A 20,531-nucleotide genomic window follows, 5' to 3' on the forward strand; every position below is an offset into this window, starting at 1 on the left:
CTACTCACGTTTATTCTTATCTTATTCTCATATCCTTTTATATATAATATCAATGGAACTTCTTTATCATACTTGTAGCTCTGATGAAGGGGGGGTTGCTTGAATCTCTGAAATGCGTTGGCAATTTATGACAACTTTTTGACCGAAAAACCTTATCTGGACCATATGAAACCTTTTTATTCACTTTGGATTTGAAAATGAAAAACCAGATAGAGGTTCTAGCCTTTCCTCACACTATCCATGCCTTGTTTTGACTGGAGTTCTGCTTTAACAATAGTATATACTTAGCGCAGGTTTAGAATGTAGCAATTCCAGTTGTGGTTTTGTATATATGTATAAGCTAGTGATCAAAGAATATCCTTGTCGCAGTACAGGGTTGTGTTGACCAATTTTTTTATGATTCTCACCCTTTTTAAGAAAAGTTCTAAAAGTTATTTCTTGCATTAAGAAGTTTACCTTACTTGTTGGAAGAAATATGCAGAAGAAATGGCGTGATTTGTAAATTTGAAATAACAGCAGTGTGATTATCAGATGGGAAAGCATGAATTACAGTCAGTGGTATTTTGTTTTAGCAGGAGAAAACCTGAGATGCTCTTTGCAACGCACTCTTTTCTGGTAACTTGATTGCTTTGCGGTGCCCGATTATAAAGGTAGAAGTTATCAGTCTAACATCTATTGGAATGAATGGAGCAGAATGTGCTGTACATTCGGTTAAGCCCTGAACTCTCCCATCTCCATGCACTGCTAAAGAGAAACAAAAATCCAATTTGCCTGTCACTTGCTTGCCTCCTTGATTAGATAATAGACACACTGTGGCTCTGTGGATGTAGTATATCACATCAAGAATACAATGTTAGGGGCCATTACTACTGTAATAAACAGTGGTCAGCACATTAAAATATGGTAATAAGACAGCATAACTAGTGCATACAAATGCTGTGCATTCAAAAACAATGAGCCTAGGGAATGAATAGAACAGCCTGAAACCATTGTATTCTCATCACATCAAAACCGTGCAGAGAAAAAAAAAGCAAGCAGAGAGGATTTTTTTTTATTACCCAAGGCTATTTTTTATTTTACTTTATTTCAGTGTTCTCTTCTGGTCACACAAGTTCTCTTACAAGGAAATAACATTTTATTGTGTGTGTAATACTCACTAGATCTGTTATCTATATCTGATTAACACTGCTACTTGTTACCAGCAGTGGGGTTATCCATTACTGTGTGTACTTCGTCTTTCCAGGGTTAAAAAAAAAAGAACAATTCTGGTCTTTAAATTTGATATATTTAATATATTTACTTTAGAGGAAATATATATATATGTATATTTTTTTGCTGTTGGCAAAACTTTAGTGAAAACTATTGACAGTCCCTATAGCACTTTCTATACCGTAAAGTTTTGTTTGTGCTGTGTTCTTTCCCTGCTAGCCTTTGAGGAAATCTGTTGGGCCATTTATGAAGGTTAACCAAAGAATAAAAGGCTTTGAATTTATTTGTGTTGGTCACCATCCTTTCTTCTTGACCAGTAGCTCCCTTCATGATAATGTATTATTATGTTAGAACACAGAATACTCTGCAGACAGCAATAGGAACAGACGGACTCCACTAAAGCCTCACTATATACCTTCTGATATTTTTATTTTGTTAATTAAATATATTTTCACATATCTTAAAGGCCTCTACCCAGGAGCTTTTGGAAATGTGCTTAGAAAAAAAATCTGTGTCATAGGCACAAGCTAAACCAAGGACTGTACCATAACACATAAGGTAATGTTTAATTAAGGTGACATGATTATGGTCATTGCCTGGGACATAGGTCTATACTGTGAATACCTCTAGACCAGCTATAAGGTAAACACTTAACTAACACTGAAGGGAGCCATTGTTCTCTTTTCCTTTATGAGCAAACTTTATGAGCATACTTCCTTTTATCATTTTCTCCCCACTTCGACACTGACTGCTATGGCTGAAAAAGAATAAGCATTTCTTAAATGCTAAATGTACGATTCACTTTCCACTTAAATGCACCTTCATTCACCTTTGTCCCCCTGCCTTCTTTGTCATGAGGAATATCAGGTTGTTCTGAAAACGGACTAGTGTTACATGAAGAACACCTTCTGCAGCTTTTTCAAGATGGCACCTTAGGCCACCAATGCGTACTCCCTGCCTTTGACAGTGGCTTGTTATGTATAACCCCCACCTACCCAATAACTAAGCAGATTTGCCAATGTTTTCAAGCTTAAAGCCAATAATGTCTATTTGCTAAAAAACAAACAGCACAATTTTCTTTTTCTGAAGTTTTTTTTCTTAGATATAGCCATAGAAACATTTATAGACACACTTATGAATATTTTGGACAGATAGAGGGGAAGGGAAAGGACTGTGTCATTAAATAACTATGTGGATACAGATATAAAATAAACAGGCTGCCTGCAGGAATCTCATTTTATTTTTAACAAGTCCTATTGTATGCTTACAACCTTCCTTTGGTAGCATGGCAGCTGAGCCCTGCTATATAGAGATTATATGCCTGAGTTTATTTTTCAGGAATTGTAGATTGTCTTCTGAGCAGCATTGGCCCAAAGACCAATAACATCTGAATAGGCCAAAAGAACCAGTTGGAAATATTAATCACACAGTGTCTTTTGCATGTGTAGGAGGCCTGACTTGTCATGTTTGTGGGAGTTTTTTATAACAATTTTGATCCCACTTAAAAGATCAAAAAATGTATATATATAAAAAAAATAAAAGGAAGGATTAGTAAGAATGCCCCATTTTGCATGTCCAGTTGGTAACTAGAATGAATCATGATTTTTCTGCAATTTCTTGAAAGATGTTGCCCTTTGTACGTGCAAAGCTGGGGCTGTATGGGGTACAGGCTTGTGATTATGCTTCCCCCCCAACTTCTGTTGCATCCGATTCACATTTATAATCCACCAACACAAGCCAACAGATCACCAGAAGCCACTTTCACTGATCCTCCATGTCAAATCCTCCATACACAAATAAAGAAGAATAACAGAAAGAAATGCTGGTCCTTTAGAAAGTGGTGGCAGTGGCTAGAGTTTCTTCCACATCAGGTCAGCGTACAATGACAGCCAAGACCAGGAAAAAGAGCAGCAGAGATACCCTGACCCCATCACACCTGTTGCCTGGTGCCTGCACTCCACTGGGTATCCTGAGGGACGTCCTACGAGTACATTTAGTCTTCCTCTTTGTTGTAGCAGTGGGGATAGTGTCAAAATTTAATTTCAGTTGATAATCCGGCATGTAATCCTGTACGTCATGAATGCTCTTCCCAGAGAGAGGCTTTGAGATCCGATTTCGGTTTTTGTGGTTTGTGCAATTCTTCCCAGGTTTCCTATTTCCTGGACGTGAATCTGGATAGGCAGCTGGCTCATTTTGGTGCAAATCTTTTCCCTTTTCTTTTGAGGAATGATGTGAATGATGTCCTTTATGTGATATCTGGTGTGTCGTGCTAAAAGTTTTAATTTGGTGAAGTGACTCAGAGCCTGGACAGTGTATGTATTGTTCTGTTTTCAAAGTTTTGAGATCTCTACCTTGCAACATTGGAGGTGACTCACATTCCACACTTGAACTTGTCCCTCTAAATTTTTGTAACCACTCCCACAGAGACCTAGCTTTGCAGCCACAGTCCCATGGGTTGTCATTCAATCTCAGAAACTCCAGAGCAAAAAGATGCGCTAAACATTCTCCCTGAAGTTCAGAAATGCTGTTGTTAAACAGGAAAAGTGTGGTCAACCTCTTAAGATCATGGAATGCATTTTTGTGAATAATTTGGAGTTGGTTCTGATGGAGAAGAAGTCGGTCTAAGTTGACCAGGCCCCTAAATGTATTTTGATGAAGGCTCCAAAGCTTGTTGCCATGCAAAAATAAATGACTTAGATTCACCAAATCGATAAAGATGTCATCCTGTAGGAACTCAATGTGGTTGTTCTGGAGATATAGATACTGCAGACTGTGGAGGCCATTAAATATTCCACTAGGCAAAGAACTGAGGCCACATTTATACAGGTTCAAGGTATGAAGTCTACTCAGACCCTGAAAGGTCTCTGCTGCCAAAGCCCTCAAATAGCGATTGTCCCCTAGATCCAGCTCTTCAAGGTTGTCAAACCCTTCAAATGTATCTGGATCTATGAAGGTAATGTTGTTGCTATAAAGCCACAGTGTGACTAAGGAAGGGCTGAAATGTCCACGAAGGAGCATGGTTATCTGATTGTTTTGTAGGAATATTCTCTCACTTATTTCTGGAATGCCCTCCGGTACAACTCCAAAGTTGTGTGACTGGCAGCTGACAGTCATTGGTGAAGGATAACACACACAGTTTATGGGGCATAGTGAAATGAAAGGCAACTGCAGTCCAAAAAGAACCAGAAATAGATCCACGTGGCATCCTGCAAAATATAAAACAGAAAACCATATTAATTGTATAATAAACTTCTATGCAAAAGATGCATGTAAATAATATTCATTATTTTTTTTTGCTGATGTCCAGTTATTTGTGGGATCTGAAATGAAACATGTACAATATGTGAAAGAACTCTGAACTAAACATTTCTGTGCATGTTGAATAACCTAAACCGGTTAACAAAATCAAATATCTGACGTTGATATGACTAACCTATTGGGTTAACTGTCTGCCATGTTGGACAAAAAGAGACACCATAATGACAAATTATAATTTTCTTCTCTGAGATTATTTTATAGGATCTGTGCAATTCTTTTTGCCTGAACAAGTTCCTAAAAAAGTTATATAGTGTGTGACAGCCAGACCTTTATTAAGAAAACTATCCACAATATCAAAGTAACCAACCTGCTAGCAAGTTTATCATATTTCTACATGTGTTTAAAGTATATCCAAACCCAATAAACTCTTACATAAGGATTCAAATGTTAATATAATTTCAAAAGTTATTTCCATTTTGTTATCCTGCTATGAAAGTCCTTGTTGGCACCTCGCCATATGTACTCCTGGTGAAGGCTACAAGCTGCCATGCCAACTTTAACAAACTGATTGTTATCTAGTTAGGTGTTTAATGTTGAGTGAATGTTACATCACCTTGTCCAATTTTTTGTGCAAATGAAGAAGTGTTGTAGTGCAGCTTCTAAATTCAGATATAAGGAATCTCTCTGAGAATATATGTGACAAAGATGTACTTTATTTCAGAATGAAGTGAAATAACAGCACCGTGTAGGCTATACAGCAGAGACTAGGTCGGATCCCTACACAGATAGGGGACTTCTGGCTTAGCTTTGACTTGCGTTATCTGCACAGCACTTCCAAGTGTGTTACTCTGAAAGCAACAAAGTGTTAGTTCACTTTTACAGAAAAAATTTAAATGTGAACTAACACTGTACACCCTTACCACTCTTGCAGTCCCCACTGTACTTACCACCGAGGATGCTGAGCTGTCAGTGCCCATGCACCTGGTCCAGTTGTCTAGGGATTTGAAATCCGTGCTCTTCCACTTTCTTTTCTGTGCAGCACTTACAGAATGGATCAGAGTAATCTTCAGTGCGAGTGCTAACCAAGTAGCATCCCAAGAGTGCTGCATGCTGCACAGAAAAAAGGGAGAAGAATGGGAATAACAAATCCCCAGACCTCTAGACCAGCTTCGTGGACACTGACAGCCAATCAACTAGCATTTTCAGATGGAAGCCCACAATGAAAGGCATCATGTTTCTTTCACGGTAGGGTTACTTTAATACAAGAAAAAATTGCAGTTCTGTGTATCTCCATGCCATTGGAGAAAAGTGACTATGGATGTCTGAAATAATGAAGCTTTCATTAAAAATAGATTTTGTGTTTGAAAGATCATGGACTTCTAAAGGTCATGTATTGCCAATCTTTATTTCCACACTCATTATTTAGCTGTATTTAAAAATGTGGATTTGCTATGCATACATAGCAGCTGAGTAAGTAAAAAATATAAGTAATTACAAGTCACACATATTATAACAAGTTTTTAGCATTAAGTGATCAAGGTGAGAGTTAACATCCTTAATGCATGTATACGTGTTCTAGTTGGTAATACATATTCATACTGGATTAACTCAGGTAATGCCTACTCAACACAAAAAAGCATCATGTTTAGTAAACACTAAAGCTTAGTTACAGGCAAACTAGAATTATCCATTTTTGGAGAAGTCCATGTATTGGGTTTGATTCTCTAGTTCAAACCTTTTGACAAAAGTTAGAAGACAAATAGTGCGTATAAAACAATTGTGACATGAAAAAGAAAAGATATAGGCATCACCTAAAAGAAAAGGCTTGACTAAAAGCCCACACAGGGGGACATGGGACATGATATCATATTACAACAGAAAAGTAGCTACAATATAGGCCAAAGTACCCTTATGGCTCATAAATGCGATCCGAATATCGTACAACAGATCGTACGACTTTTTTCGCTTAATAGTCGCAAGTAGAAATTGAATAGGTAACTAAAGTCATGAAAATTCTCGTACAACAGAAATAAAAATCTGAAGTGATGTCATCCTTGTCCCCACCCCCTTTCCTGGCCAGCCGGGTAGCGTGCTCGGATAAGGGTCTGATGTGGACCTAGGGGGGGACCCCCACGCCGATTTTTCGGCGTAGGGATGCCCCTTTAACTCCATACCAATTGACGGGGCCAGCGACGCCTCCTTCGCTGGCCCCGGATACCCGGACACGCGCTCAAAATGAGCGGACTTTACTCCGCGTGTGTGGGCGAGTCCGTTCATTTCAAAAGTACGGCTGATAGTCCAGCGGACTTAGTACGCCGTATTAGTCCGCTGAAAAAGTGCCGTGTGTGGGCAAGTAGCTCGTTCGGAAAGTCAGGCGGAAAGTCCGGCGGGAAGTCTGCCAGACTAAGTCCGCCGGATAGTCTGCTACGTGTGTACGCGGCATTAGATTGTAAGCTCCTTAAAGGCAGGGACTGATGTGAATGTAGAATATATATGTAAATATCTGCATAAATTTATGGTACTATACAAGTATCTGTAATAAATAATAAATACATTTCCTAAGCTCTGGAGCAATTGCACTTGCAAAGTGCACAGTCTATTTGCCTTTAGTAACTCCACCCCAATATCTCAATATTCCTTTCTTAATTTCATAGATGAACCCAGAGATCAAGGATAGGAGAGACATTTGGGAGGAAGCCATGGTATAAGATATGCAGATGGTGTTATACTGTAGATATTCAAAATTGCTTGCAAAAAAAGGGTAATTAGAGGGCATCACGACCAAATATACATAGGTAGGAACCATCTGCTTCCATGGCCCTCCAGCAAACCTTTGGGGATGAAGGAAATATACAGTTCCGTTCCAACGGAGTCCTGTACCAAAGAGAGATGAACTTATACCTTTTTATTAAAAAAAATGAGCACATAAAAACATTGCGAATAAAGATAAAACTTTTTCTCCAATCCTCATCTGAAAATGATGTATGCAGATAAGATGGGTCTCTCTCTGAATATTCCCTCTCACATTATGCAACATAATAATAATAATTGATATACTGTATGAGTCGAGGTAGAAGATTGAGTTAGAACCTTTTCCTGAGGTGTCACACCTAAAAAAGTTTAGGATATTTAGTTTATTGCATCAAAGACTAGAGGAGAATAATGCAGAGTGCTTAAAATTGACATAAAGCAAAAATCTTGTTTTCTAGTTTTTGATGGAATGGGGAAGGAACAGAACTCCTGTCTGTTTTCGTTCTTGCCAGTTGATGGTTTTCTTCACACCCTGTATAGAAAATGTTGTCAGCAGGACAGGAAGCAAAGGGAAATATCTCAAATGGAGCCCCAGATAGCAGTAGAAATTGTGACATGGTTTCTAACCCTTCGACACTTTATCCAAAACCAGAATTTGTTTTTAACTTTGCATATATATGAAATAAATATGCATTAATCCTTTAATTGCCTATAGTGCACCTAGTGAATTGCATCAGGGTAGCCTGATTATTTTTTAGTTATCACACTGTGCTCAGTGCCACTGGAATCTATAATAGCAGCTTTCTGTCCTGAAAGCTGTGATTGTGGTGGTGGGGTGATATCCTCTATTAGAAAAACCCTGCCAGACATTGTGACACTAAAGCTTGTTTAAAAACAAGTGGCTAGTAAACACACTTTCATTTTCTCCATGGACAAATCTTGCAACATCATTTTGCATTATGTTGCATTATAAAAGCACAGATATTCACTGTGAATATTGAGGGAAAAGATCCTCAGAGACAATTGTTGACTCACCCAAATTGCATAAGTTTTTGTGACTGCAAAGGAATTCCCTGAGCCACTGTTATAGAATCCATTGCCAGAGGTGCACATTGCATTTATATATGGGACACCCAATGTCTCCAGCCACAACCTGTATACAGGCATGCAATATTTCCAGCCACAAGTGTCAGCATCAGTAGGTATTCATAAGCCCCACACCTCTAAATTACATAGGGGAAGATAATATCCCAGTGCCAAAATGAAAGGATGTTTCCACACATGGGATCCACAGCAAAGCAAGCTGCAGTGTAAAAGCCTTAAAATATTTAATATTCCTATCTGCATACTGAGGACCATCATACTGCCAATTAAGTGTTGTTATATTTTCCAATGTTTTTGAATACACTAGGTGTGAGTCCTGGTTTGAGCCATATTGTTGGATGTACCAATTTACTATCTAAGGTTATTCTATGTTAATATGGGAAACCCTCAGGATAGGGGGGAGAGATGGGGGGTTTTGTTTAAGACCCCTTTCACACAGGGGAGGTGCGACCATTAGCGGTAAAGCACTGCTAGTTTTGGCGGTGCTTTACCGTTGTTATAGCGGTGCTTTTCAGCCGCTAGCAGGGTGCTTTTAACTCCACTAGCGGCGGAGGAAAGTGTTAATAGCGCCCATGTTGCGGTGCTGTAGAATCGCTTTGCAGGCTCTTCGGCAGCGCCGTCCATTCATTTCAATGGGCAGGGCGTTACACCACCCCAAAGATGCTGCTTGCAGGACTTTTTTTCCACGTTCTGGAAGCACACCATCCCAGTGTAAAAACACTCGGGCTTTCACTCAGGGGTGGCTTGAGAGGTGCTTTTCAGGTGCTTTACAGGCGCTATTTTTAGGGCTAAAATGTCTGAAAAGCACCCCAGTGTGAAAGGGGTCTTAATGGGGATCGGGAATCGTTTTTTTTTTTTTTTTTTAAGTAGAATTTTATTTATTTTCATACACAACAAACAAAGAAAAACTAGAAAAACGACAAAAAAATAAAATAAAAAAATAAAAAAACACAAAAAAAGAAAACTGTATATGGAGCGTACATCGCTCAAACCATCGCACAATCTGGTATACATGTAATGGATATGTGACACCCTAAAGGTTAAATGTCTATTCTGCTTAATTGGAAGTGATCAATGAACAAAGGGCTCCATTTAGTCTTTCAAGGAGAATGTGGTATGGTACTTTCGGAGATGACCGAAGAGCACCAAATCTTAAGGAATTTTTTTGGGAATCCTCTGGCTTCATACGTCAACTTATATAATGGTATTGCATGGTTAACGGTAGTGATCCAAAAAGCTATAGTGGGTGAGGATTGAGACTTCCAGTGGATGGTTATTGATTTCTTAGCATAGAACAATACTATGCGCAGAAAGGTTTGTACATTTTTAGATATACCTTCATCATCAATATATCCCAGTAAACACCGTAGAGGATTGCAGATATTAGGTATCTGAATTAAGGAGCTGATGAAGGCTGTGACCTCCGACCAGAACTTTCTAATCGGGGTGCGGGATCGGGAATAGTTACTTGTTTTGACATGGTTTTGTAAAATAAATGTTCATTAAAGTGGATGGAAACGTCTCCTTTACCCAGTGAAGTGAACAGCCTCAGACGATACACAGGGATGAAACAAATCTCCCTACATACGTTTTACATGTATATCTGCTGTCTTCAGCTTGCTATATTCTTTAGAGAGTGAACATTGTGTTAGCCCTTGTACACACGGTCGGACATTTCGACAACAAAAACCGTCGGATTTTGTCAGACGGATTTTGTCCGAAACTTGTGTTCCATACACACGGTCGGACAAAGTTGTCGGAAAATCCCATCGTACGTAGCGTGACGACGTTATTTCATTATGACGGGACTACGTTCAGGCTAGTAGCCAATAGCTTTGGTCTAGGAATTTGATCTGAGCATGCGTAGCACTTTGTCTGATCGGAATTCTCTACACACAAAGTCCGATTGGATGTTGTCAGAAAGTTTTATAGCCCAGCTCTAAAACTTTTTCCGTCGGATATTCCGACAGAAACAGTCGGATGGCGCCCACACACAGTCGGATTATCCGACAACATGGTCCGATCGGTAATTTTCCGTCGGAATGTCCGACCGTGTGTACAAGGGCTTAGAGATTTTTTCTTCCTGTTCAGCACTGGGAGTTACGTCTTGGCATACACTGTGTGACAGCTGATTGGAGGAAAGGCACCCCCCCCCCCCCCCCCACACATAGGCAGAGGAAGGAAGGAATGTGCAGAGCTGTGCTGTGAATAGACTAGCTCTCTCCTAATCTATTTATAGCACCAACCCCAACACGAATTTCAGGCTGCTTTTATCTCGGTTGTCGGAAAACTTGTCAGAAGTTATTATGCTGATAACAGAAGAATGCAGCAGCAGAAAGAAACAGGACTTAGGGCCTTGGAGAGAGATAAATATACACTACATATATATCTGCTTAGGTCAAATTTCATGAATCAGGCTTACATCCACTTTAAGGAGACATGGCTGGTGTCTGTTCTGTATTATTTATTATTATTATTTAGATTATGTTGTTATTATTAATAATGTTTTTAATTATTTGTATTATTAATATTTTGTGATTAAATCCTTACTAGTCAATTAAAAGTAGTGTTTGCTTGGGGTGTCTGGCCTCAGTATGTATACTAGGACTCCAGGTTTAGAAGGGTAAGTGGTGAGTGACTGATATATATATATATATATATATATATATATGTACAGTATATATATATATATATATATATATATATATATATATATATATATATATATATATATATATATATATATATATATATATACAGTATATATAGTATATATATATATATATATATATATATATATATATATATATATATATATATATATATATATATATATATATATATATATATATATATATATATTAGATATAAAAGTACATTTAAAATGATCCCTTGTGTGTACATTTAGCTGGTTTCTCCTTTGATTTTGTGCAAAATGTATTCCATTACTCAATAACTGGATACTATCAAATTGCCAGCTCTGCAGAGTCTCCCTGTGATAACAGTAAAATTGGGGCAAGATTTGCTCTGAATTATACCTTTGTGTGGATGTGGATGTGCACTAAATTTAGTAAGATTCAATGTCCCTTTAATTTTCCTTCTAGACCATTTTTACATTATTATTAGAAAACATATTTTAGATATGAAATAGAGAACATCAGCAGAGGGTAATGTATGACTGTTATTCTGCTAAGCTCATTGATATTATTGCTATTTCATTATGTGCTATGGAAGAGCAGTGACTGAAATGTGCCACAATTTAAACAAGGATTTTTTGCAGTGTAATTTCTGTTTCACATAGAGCAATATATTTTTATAATGAATTTCTAGCTGCTCCCATTTCTAACACAGGTGATGACATCAGTAGGGTTCCTGCATTAGCGGCACTTGGGAATGGACGTAGAATCTATAATGAAGTGCTATCTCCGTGGTGCATGCATAAGAAAACCTTCCAAGCCAAATGAATGGTCAATTTATTCTTGTTTGTGTTTCCAATACACGAGAGGTTTATATGTTTTCTATTTTCTATCTATTGCAAGCTTGGCAGAAAGGACATGGCTTTGGCCTACTTTGGTTGCTACACAAATGACAGCTGAGTTTGGATGACCTTTAAACTTCTTCTGGCATATTTTGAACCCATGTCTTCTTGACATTTTCCTAATCTGATGTGTTCTTGCACATCTATTATGATTAGGTGAAAATGTTAACTTAAGATAAGAAAAAGTGCAGCCTAATTAAAAGCAGGTTGTTTTAAAATATTCTAGGGAACTTTGGATGAAAACACTCCTTTACATTTTGCTTGATGTGTTTTCCATTTTATTATTTGAAAATGCAGCAAATTGTATGTTGAAGTTAATAGCTGTGCACTTTGCATTGCAGGTCAACACACAACATTGCATGTCCACAAGACACAACATTGTCTTGTTCAATAATTTTATTAAAAGGTTTTTAAATATACATATGACATAGAAGAGTAAATGTTTAACATACATATAAATAGCATAAGAACAATGCTCATGTAACTCCAATAAAGGTTTAGTGACGGTACAGTATATTGGACGGTCATTTCCAGTCATAAGAGAGGTGTCGAGGAGAAAAAATAGAGGCTCTGGTGGAGTAAGATAAAGTCAAGATAAACACAAAGTAAGAAATAAAAATTCAAAAAAGCGTGAGAGAGTAAGAAGTAGAAAGAGAGAAGAGACATGCTGGGGGAGGCTCACCATGCTCAAACTCAAATAAAATGGCTTATAAAGTTTATCAGAGCTCCAACAGGCATTGACTTAATTCTCCAGGTAGGAAACATGAGACCCACAATGTCCACCTCCTGAAATGAATGCATCTTACTCAAAGTCTTCGCTGTCAACTTTTCAATAATTATTACCCAATGCAATCTAGCCTTGACTTTCGGCGCACTTAATGTATGATCCAGGCCTTTCCACTGTTAAGACATGGACCAAAACTAGGAATTATTTTTTAGAGACATTAGAGGGTTTCAAGTTAGGAAGTGTACAAGGAATTGTGAATTTAAAAGGGGTATGTAGTATTTTGTTGGTCTTGGTCCAAAATATTTGAACAGTGAGACTGGATGGAAAGCAGGTTCCCATTGTTGAACAGCCTCAGAAACAAGTGAACGGGTTGCCGGGGAATGTCCATCCTATGGGGGCTAGTACCATATACCATTGTAATAAGACCTTATAATTAGTTTCTCTTGCAGTTACATTGCTGAGCAGGATAAGACGTGCCTTTTAACAAATGTTAACATGTTTTATGATGAATTCACATTGATTCAATGGAAAAGCATCAGGCAAAGGTGGGTTTTCAGCCTTAAAGTATAACTTAATACGTAAATATAGAGGCAAACACTTTTTTAGATATAGTGTGGAAGGGTTTGAGCCCATCTGCAAATTTTCCATTAAGTTTCATGGATACTATGGGATATTAGAAGGAAATTGCTCCAAAGTGATGCAAATCTTCTCTAAAGCCACGTACACACGATCAAACAATCCGGTGGAAAAGTCCGGCGGACTCAAGTCTGCCCAAGTGTGGGCTCCAGCGGACTTTTTTTTACCCAAAAGTCCGGCAGACTAAGAAAGTCGTTTTGCACATCAATCTGTCCGCTGGACTCGCATTTCGGCGGAAAATACGGCCCTGTGTGTGCTAGTCCGGTGGACAATGTAGCCGTGTATGTGCTAGTCTGCCGTACTTTTGAAATAAATGTACTTTTCCCGCCCGGAGAAAAGTCCGCTCATTTTGTGCTCCAGGCAGCCGGGACCAGCGAAAGAGGTGTTGCTGGCCCAGTCACCTAGTATGGAGTTAAAGGGGAATCTCTACGCCAAAAAAACGGCGTGGGGGTCCCCCCCAGGTCCATATCAGACCCTTATCCGAGCGCGCTACCCGGCCGGTGTCTGTGTCTGTGCTATATAAAAAAAGATGCCAATTTCTACCTTATATCAGAGTGTCTTTCAGGCGCTCATGTGACCGCTTGGCTCTCTCACCTCTCTCCTCCACTCTTGCCTGGCTGACGTCAGTGGGAGTTCTTCACCCCTCCTGCTGTAGCTGTCAGCCTGGGAGAGGAGAGAGGCGAGGAATCATGTGAGCCCTGGGAGATGCTCTGATTTAAGGTAGAAAATCTGCATCTTCTTTATATAGCACAGACACTGAGACACATATCGTTATTTAACAGAGGGGGTGGCATGAATACACTATAGTGGCTTTACAGCCACTTTAAGCTCCTAGAAGCTGTTATTAGCATTTTTTTCTGCTCCTAGAATCTAAATAGTTTTATTTTATGTGTCCATGCTCACTACATTAGGCTATCAGCATTTTTTGAGCTTCAGTGTCTAGGAGCAGAAAATAAATGTTTTTTGTAGTGTTTTTCTGGCAGAAAAAAAACTTTCATGTACTGCAAAAAGCTAACAAAATGCCAATGCTCCTAAATCCTCCTAAAAGCGTCAAAATGCTTCTTAAAGCAAATAAAATGCTACTGGAAGCTGGCAAAAAAATGCTATCATCACCATTTTTCATCCAGCATTTGGTTTCTAACTTTTTCGGAGCTTATGAAAAACACTAGTGTGCATGGAGCCTAATGCATACACCTAATTACAAATACTGTTTCCCTTGTACATTTGCTCCAGTGATCTCTGTGGACAAAATGCCCCCAAACAATCCATTGAGTTTTAAGACAAATAAAAACGACTTTGATTGTAGCTATTTGATATATCAGTTAATTTTTTCTAAAACTCTAAAAACCAGGAGTTCCCCACTTTTTTTAAGTCGTGACACATCATGATGAAACTTCAAATTTTCCTGACACATTGCACCATACAAATGTTTTGCAGCCTCTTGTCTTCTGCAATGAAACAGCCAATAACCCAGGAAGCCAGTAGAGAACTTCTATCAACCATTTTTTTTTTTATTTGTGTCAAAAATCACACTGAAACTTTTGCAGGCTCTTGTTTTCTGAAAAAGACAGACAGGCCAACAGAGAATTACTGCTTTATTACTATTTTTGTGTTTCTGCCAAGCTGGAAAAAAAACCTTTTCAACAATTCCTGTTTTAGGTAGGAAAAGTCTACTTTACATTGCTCAATGCAGGTCCATAACTAGAACTTCCAATCAATTTCAGGCATTTGATATATATATATATATATATATATATATATATATATATATATATATATATATATATATATATTATATATATAGCACATGCCTGAAATTGATTGGGATTTCTAGTTATGGACCTGCATTGAGCAATATAAAGTAGACTTTATATATATATATAAATTTACACTTACAGTTAGGTGTAAGGTTATTGTTTAGTGTTTATAGAGTTAAGAATTAAAGCGGAACTTCACCAGCAAGAGTAAGTTCTACTTGTTGGCTTCCTACCCCTCTTGCCACATTAGGCCCTTCATTTTATTTAAGTGAAAGCAGGTATCTGATTTCGATAGGTACCCACTCCCAATTCTTCCCAGATCACCTAAGTAAATTTTTTGGGGGAAAACTGAGGCTCCTCTTTAAAGCTGGACTCCAGACTTTCAATGAAATATTCCTTAATAGGCACAAAGGAAATAAACCCACTTTGCAAAGGCATGGGATGCACACAAACACAGATAACAAAGGGGTTATAACCCCACATTTTGTTTCAAATAAAAATGACAAACATGTTATACTTACCTGCTCTGTGCAATTGTTTTCATTGGGTTCCCCCATGGAAAGCCTCTCCCGAGTCCCGCTGCTGCGTTAATTGACACAGACTGTGGGACTTGGCCCCACCCTCCGTTCCCGTGTCACTGGATTTGATTAACAGCCACTGGCTTCTGCTGATATCAATCTGTCCAATGAGGAGAGAGACAGTGGCTGGAGTCAATGCGCTCCTGCACATCGCTGGATCGGGCTCAGGTAAGAAAAAGGGGAGGGGGTTAGCTGCAGCACAGAAGGTTTTTCACCTTAATGCATAGAAAAAACCTTGAGGCTTTACAACCACTTTAACTTACAAACTAACAACATCACTGTGCTGCACATAGCCTGTGGCGAGGGTAGAGCTGTGGGAGGAACCCAGTAGGCTCACCCACTACAGAAAACTACAGGAGGGGATGGACACAAGATCAGTCACCCTGAAAAAAGAGAGAGAGCAGCAGTGACTTGTCTTTAATAAAGGAAGTTCCTGCAAAGAGAGTTTCACACTGAATTACTGCACAAATCTGGAAGATATACACAGAGCACACTAAGAACAAAGAAAGAATACACATGCCTCTTGTATTTAGACATTGTATGCTTATCCTGGAGTTCACATGGGAAAGCGGCTCGATGAGAGTCTGATCCGGGTGCCACCATACGGTCACGATCTTTACCGGGCCTGGACCAGCTCTGTGATATCAGCTGGGCTGCAACCCTGTGGTCCACAGGAGAAATACAGCCAAACAAGCTTTGGCTGTACTTCTTTAAAATACTGAGTTTATGTGCGGGGGGGTTTGGGGTTGGGGTTAATCTAAAATCTAGTGGAACCAATTGCCTTCAGAAGTCACCTAATTAGTATATAGGGTCCACCTGTGTGTAATTTAATCTCAGTATAAATACATTTGTTCTCTGAAGCCCTCAGAGGTTTGTTAGAGAACCTTAGTGAACAAACAGCATCATGAAGGCCAAGGAGCACAACAGACAGGTCAGGAATACAGTTGTGGAGAAGTTTAAAGCAGGGTTAGGTTATAAAAAAAATCCCAAGCTTTGAACATCTCACGCAGCACTGTTCAATCCATCAAATGGAAAACATATGGCATAACTGCAAACCTACCAAGACATGGCCGTCCACCTAAACTGACAGGGCACACAAGGAGAGCATTAATAAGAGAAGCAGTCAAGAGGCCCATGGTAACTCTGGAGGAGCTGCAGAGATCCAAAGCTCAAGTGCACTCTACAAATCTGGCCTTTATGGAAGAGTGGCAAGAAGAAAGCCATTGTTTAAAGAAAGCCATAAGAAGTCCTGTTTGCAGTTTGTGAGAAGCCATGTGGAGGACACAGCAAACATTTGGAAGAAGGTGCTCTGATCAGATGAGAACACAATTAAACTTTTTGGCCTAAAAGCAAAATGCTATGTTTGGCGGAAAACTAACACTGCACATCACCCTGAACAACCCATCCCCACTATGAAACATGGCAGTGGCAGAATCATGTTGTGGGGAAGCTTTTCTTCAGCAAGAACGGGGAAGCTGGTCAGAGTTGATGGGAAGGTGGATGGAGCCAAATACAGGGCAATCTTAGAAGAAAACCTGTTAGAGTCTGCAAAAGACTTGAGTCTGGGGCGGAGATTCACCTTCCAGCATGCCAATGACCCTAAACATACAACCAGAGTTACAATGGAATGGTTTAGATCAAAGCATATTCATGTATTAGAATGGCCCAGTCAAAGTCCAGACCTAAATCCAATTGAGAATCTGTGAGAAGACTTGAAAATTGCTGTTCACAAATGCTCTCAGTCCAATCTGACAGAGCTTCAGCTATTTTACAAAGAAGAATGGGCACAAATGTCACCCTCTAGATGTGTAAAGCTGGTAGAGACATCCCCAAAAATACTTGCAGCTGTAAATGTAGCGAAAGGTGGTTCTACAAAGTATTGACTCGGGGGGCTGAATGCAAATGCACGCCACACTTTTCACATATTTGTTTGTAAAAATGTTGAAAACCATTTATCATTTTCCTTCCACTTCACAATTATGTGCCACTTTGTGTTGGTCTATCACATAAAATCCCAATAAAATACATTTATGTTTTTGGTTGTAAGATGATAAAATGTGGAAAATTTCAGGGGGTATGAATACTTTTTAAAGTGCTGTATGTTTACCTCTCTAAATAATCTTTATTTAAATGATTGCATTTAATAAAAATGGATAGATATTAACAATAATAAAACTTGAATATGTCACCTTTAATCTTCAACATACATTTGCAAATTTAGCAAAACATTTTTGCTAAAAGAGGCTTTTATGGTATATTTTCTAATTTTTGTACTTGCCCAATGAGAAAATATCACCATGGCCTGATCAAACAAAGGTTCTTATAGCTCTGCCAAATAAGAAGTAAGTGAGCAAGGACACATTGATTTTGACCACAGAATCAAAGAGCAGTCCACAGACAGGAGAGCATATACAAAATATAGGCAGTCAAGGTAGTGGTATTAGACAATGACTTAGACTTATGATTAGAGATGTTATAGATGATTATATCTGTAAAATGCAGGCGTCTTAGCTATTTTATAGAAGAATGGTGGAATGGGATACCAAGAAGCTCACTTGAGTTGTTTGGCAGCTAGCAGATAAATGTAAATCTGGATAGGTAGAACAACTACCCATCCAGGTCATACTTACACAACAAATGTAAACACTAATAATGGATGATTGGTGCATAATCCCTAAAACACATTGGTTGTTACATTTTGATAGATCCCTTCATCGTGACAAATTAAAATAAATACCTGGACCAAGTACCCCCCCCCCCCCCCATAGCTTGGCATTTTCATCTTTTTAATCCATATATTGTGATCTATTTTAGCTTTGTGATAATGCCAATATTTTGAAAAAAATAAACCAATCTAAATGAAATTTTCTAAAAAAGCACAGTTCCCCTTTAAATGAATTCACATAGTTCTATACGTCATATACTTCTAAAATAATTAAAATAACAAAAGTTATGTAAAAACTTCCAGGTCACACAATGAACTATAATTCACAAACCATTACCCACGTCTCCCCCATAAGAACTGTCCTGTTTTAATTGTCCTAAATCTAGATCATGACACCATTGCCCTAGAGTACAAGATAAATTGGCGGATATGTTTTATTCTCTGAAGCAATTTCAATCCTTATATCTCAAGGAGAACCACTTTAGCAATGATCTGACTCTCAAAAATCTACATCCCAATGTACTTTAGTTTTAAGTGTGTCATTTGAGTGCATTAGCTAATCTGTTCTGTGCTTTTCGGAGTATTGTGTGGATTAAAAGAGCCACCTTTCAGGTCTGCATTTGTCTTACATGCTACAGGTTGAATATCACTGCTTAAAAGTATTTAATTGTAGCCATACAAGCAGGCATCATTTCCTCCCCACTGACTCTTTCCACTCTTTGCTTTTTGGAGTCAAGTACTAAAACAGCATTAAGGAATCACAGACACATTTTTTTGCATTGTACTCCGTCCTGTTCTATCTGTACATTAGTCTGGATAAAAATACAGAAATGCCGAACACGTGGCAGTCTACTTCTATAATGGGTGCCACTAAATCCATGTACCTTGTAATGATTTCTGTAATTTAGCATAGGAAGATCCATAACTTCTATGTTATTCAGTCATAACCTGATTAAAACTTGGCAGAGCAGTAGATATTCCAATCATAAGAGCACAGAGAACGTTGAATAAAATGACACACTAGAGTCAGACAGCAATCAGGGTAATATAGCCCAGGAGGACGAAACACAAACCAATTTCTAGTTTATTTTTATGTACTGGCAACTCCTGATACAAGACAATAATTTATCATCTAGTCATCTCACGAACAAAAATACTGTAATCCTACCCAATCATATGGAAACAGTATAAGTGATTCATGAACCCAGTAGCACCTTACTTTTTATTGAGACTTATAGTTCCATAGGGCAGGTGAGACATTTGACAAAGCTAAGTTGTCCTAAGTACCCTGTTTAAGGGTACAAAAGAAAGGTTTGTCAATCAACTTAAAATCTGTAATGCTTTATTACTGAAAAGTTCATTAATTGGTTTCTAGTAGGTGAACCAGGCAAAAATTTGAATTTCTTTTAAAAAAAAATCCACTGTTAAGTTTAAGTATTATAGTGTGCCTTATTCTGTCAAGGATTGCTTGATTTTATATTATTTACTTGTATTTCCTCCCTGACAGAGTCAAGGTTTCGAGCTGTAAAGTCACCCCATCTCCTGCTTGAGCTCAGTCATAATGAAATCACTTAAAGTGGACCTATACTAAAAAAAAATGTTGTGTTCTTGTGTTAAGGAATAGTAAGGTTAATTGTTTCTAAACGGTACCCTATAAAAATTGTTTTTTTTTAACCCTTTCCAATAAGTTTCAGGGCACTTCCTGACGTGACCGTTTCTAGGCACTCCGTGTCTGCATTGCAAGATCACCTGAGATATGTAACACCCACTGTCTGGTAATCTGGCTGGATTTTGAGTATCTTCCTTAACACTGCAGTGGTGATGTCACTCCTGTGATGTTCATTGTTCTTCTAAGGGCCTCCTGCACAGTAATCTGTATTTATGGACCTGCAGTGCACCAATCTCTCTGCTTCTTCTTGATCAATCTGTGGTATCTCCCCTTTCATACTGTTTTTGGGGGTGATATTGTCAATTATGAGGAAGAAAAGTCCTGCTTCTTTACAAAGATAAACACAAATGTAACAGAGTGGTGCACTGAGCTAAAGAATGAAAAGCCAGTAAGGGATGATTTTAACTCAGGGGCTATTTCATCCATAAAAGTTCAGTCTTTCAAATTAAAGAGGACAGTCCATGAAGAATCAATCCTAGGGCTACACCATGGCTGCCAGCTGGAAAGAGAAGAAGGGGCTCTGTGGGAAAACAAAAGGGAAAAATGCAGCTCCCACTAAGTGTAGTATTTAAAACCAACACTAGAGGTAAACAACTCACATGTTGAAAATTTTGAGCATAGCATGTCAGTCCTGCTACT

General features: G+C 38.5%; 1 protein-coding gene across 2 annotated transcripts in view; it reads right to left on the reverse strand.

Annotated features, from left to right (window-relative positions):
- Positions 1 to 1,044: 1,044 nt before the first annotated feature.
- RTN4RL1 (reticulon 4 receptor like 1) overlaps positions 1,045 to 20,531 on the reverse strand; it is a 262,130-nt gene continuing 242,643 nt past the window's right edge. For both annotated transcript variants that reach the window (XM_077480576.1, XM_077480577.1), the window contains one exon: positions 1,045 to 4,415. In XM_077480576.1, the coding sequence (XP_077336702.1) occupies positions 3,082 to 4,415 (1,334 nt within the window). In that variant the 3' untranslated portion in view covers positions 1,045 to 3,081. The remainder of the gene's footprint in view (positions 4,416 to 20,531) is intronic.

The sequence above is a fragment of the Lithobates pipiens genome, unplaced genomic scaffold (genome assembly GCF_037356315.1).
Source record: "Lithobates pipiens isolate NorthernLeopardFrog02 unplaced genomic scaffold, aLitPip1_a1.2 Scaffold_16, whole genome shotgun sequence".
In the NCBI taxonomy this organism is placed as follows: Eukaryota; Metazoa; Chordata; class Amphibia; order Anura; family Ranidae; genus Lithobates; species Lithobates pipiens.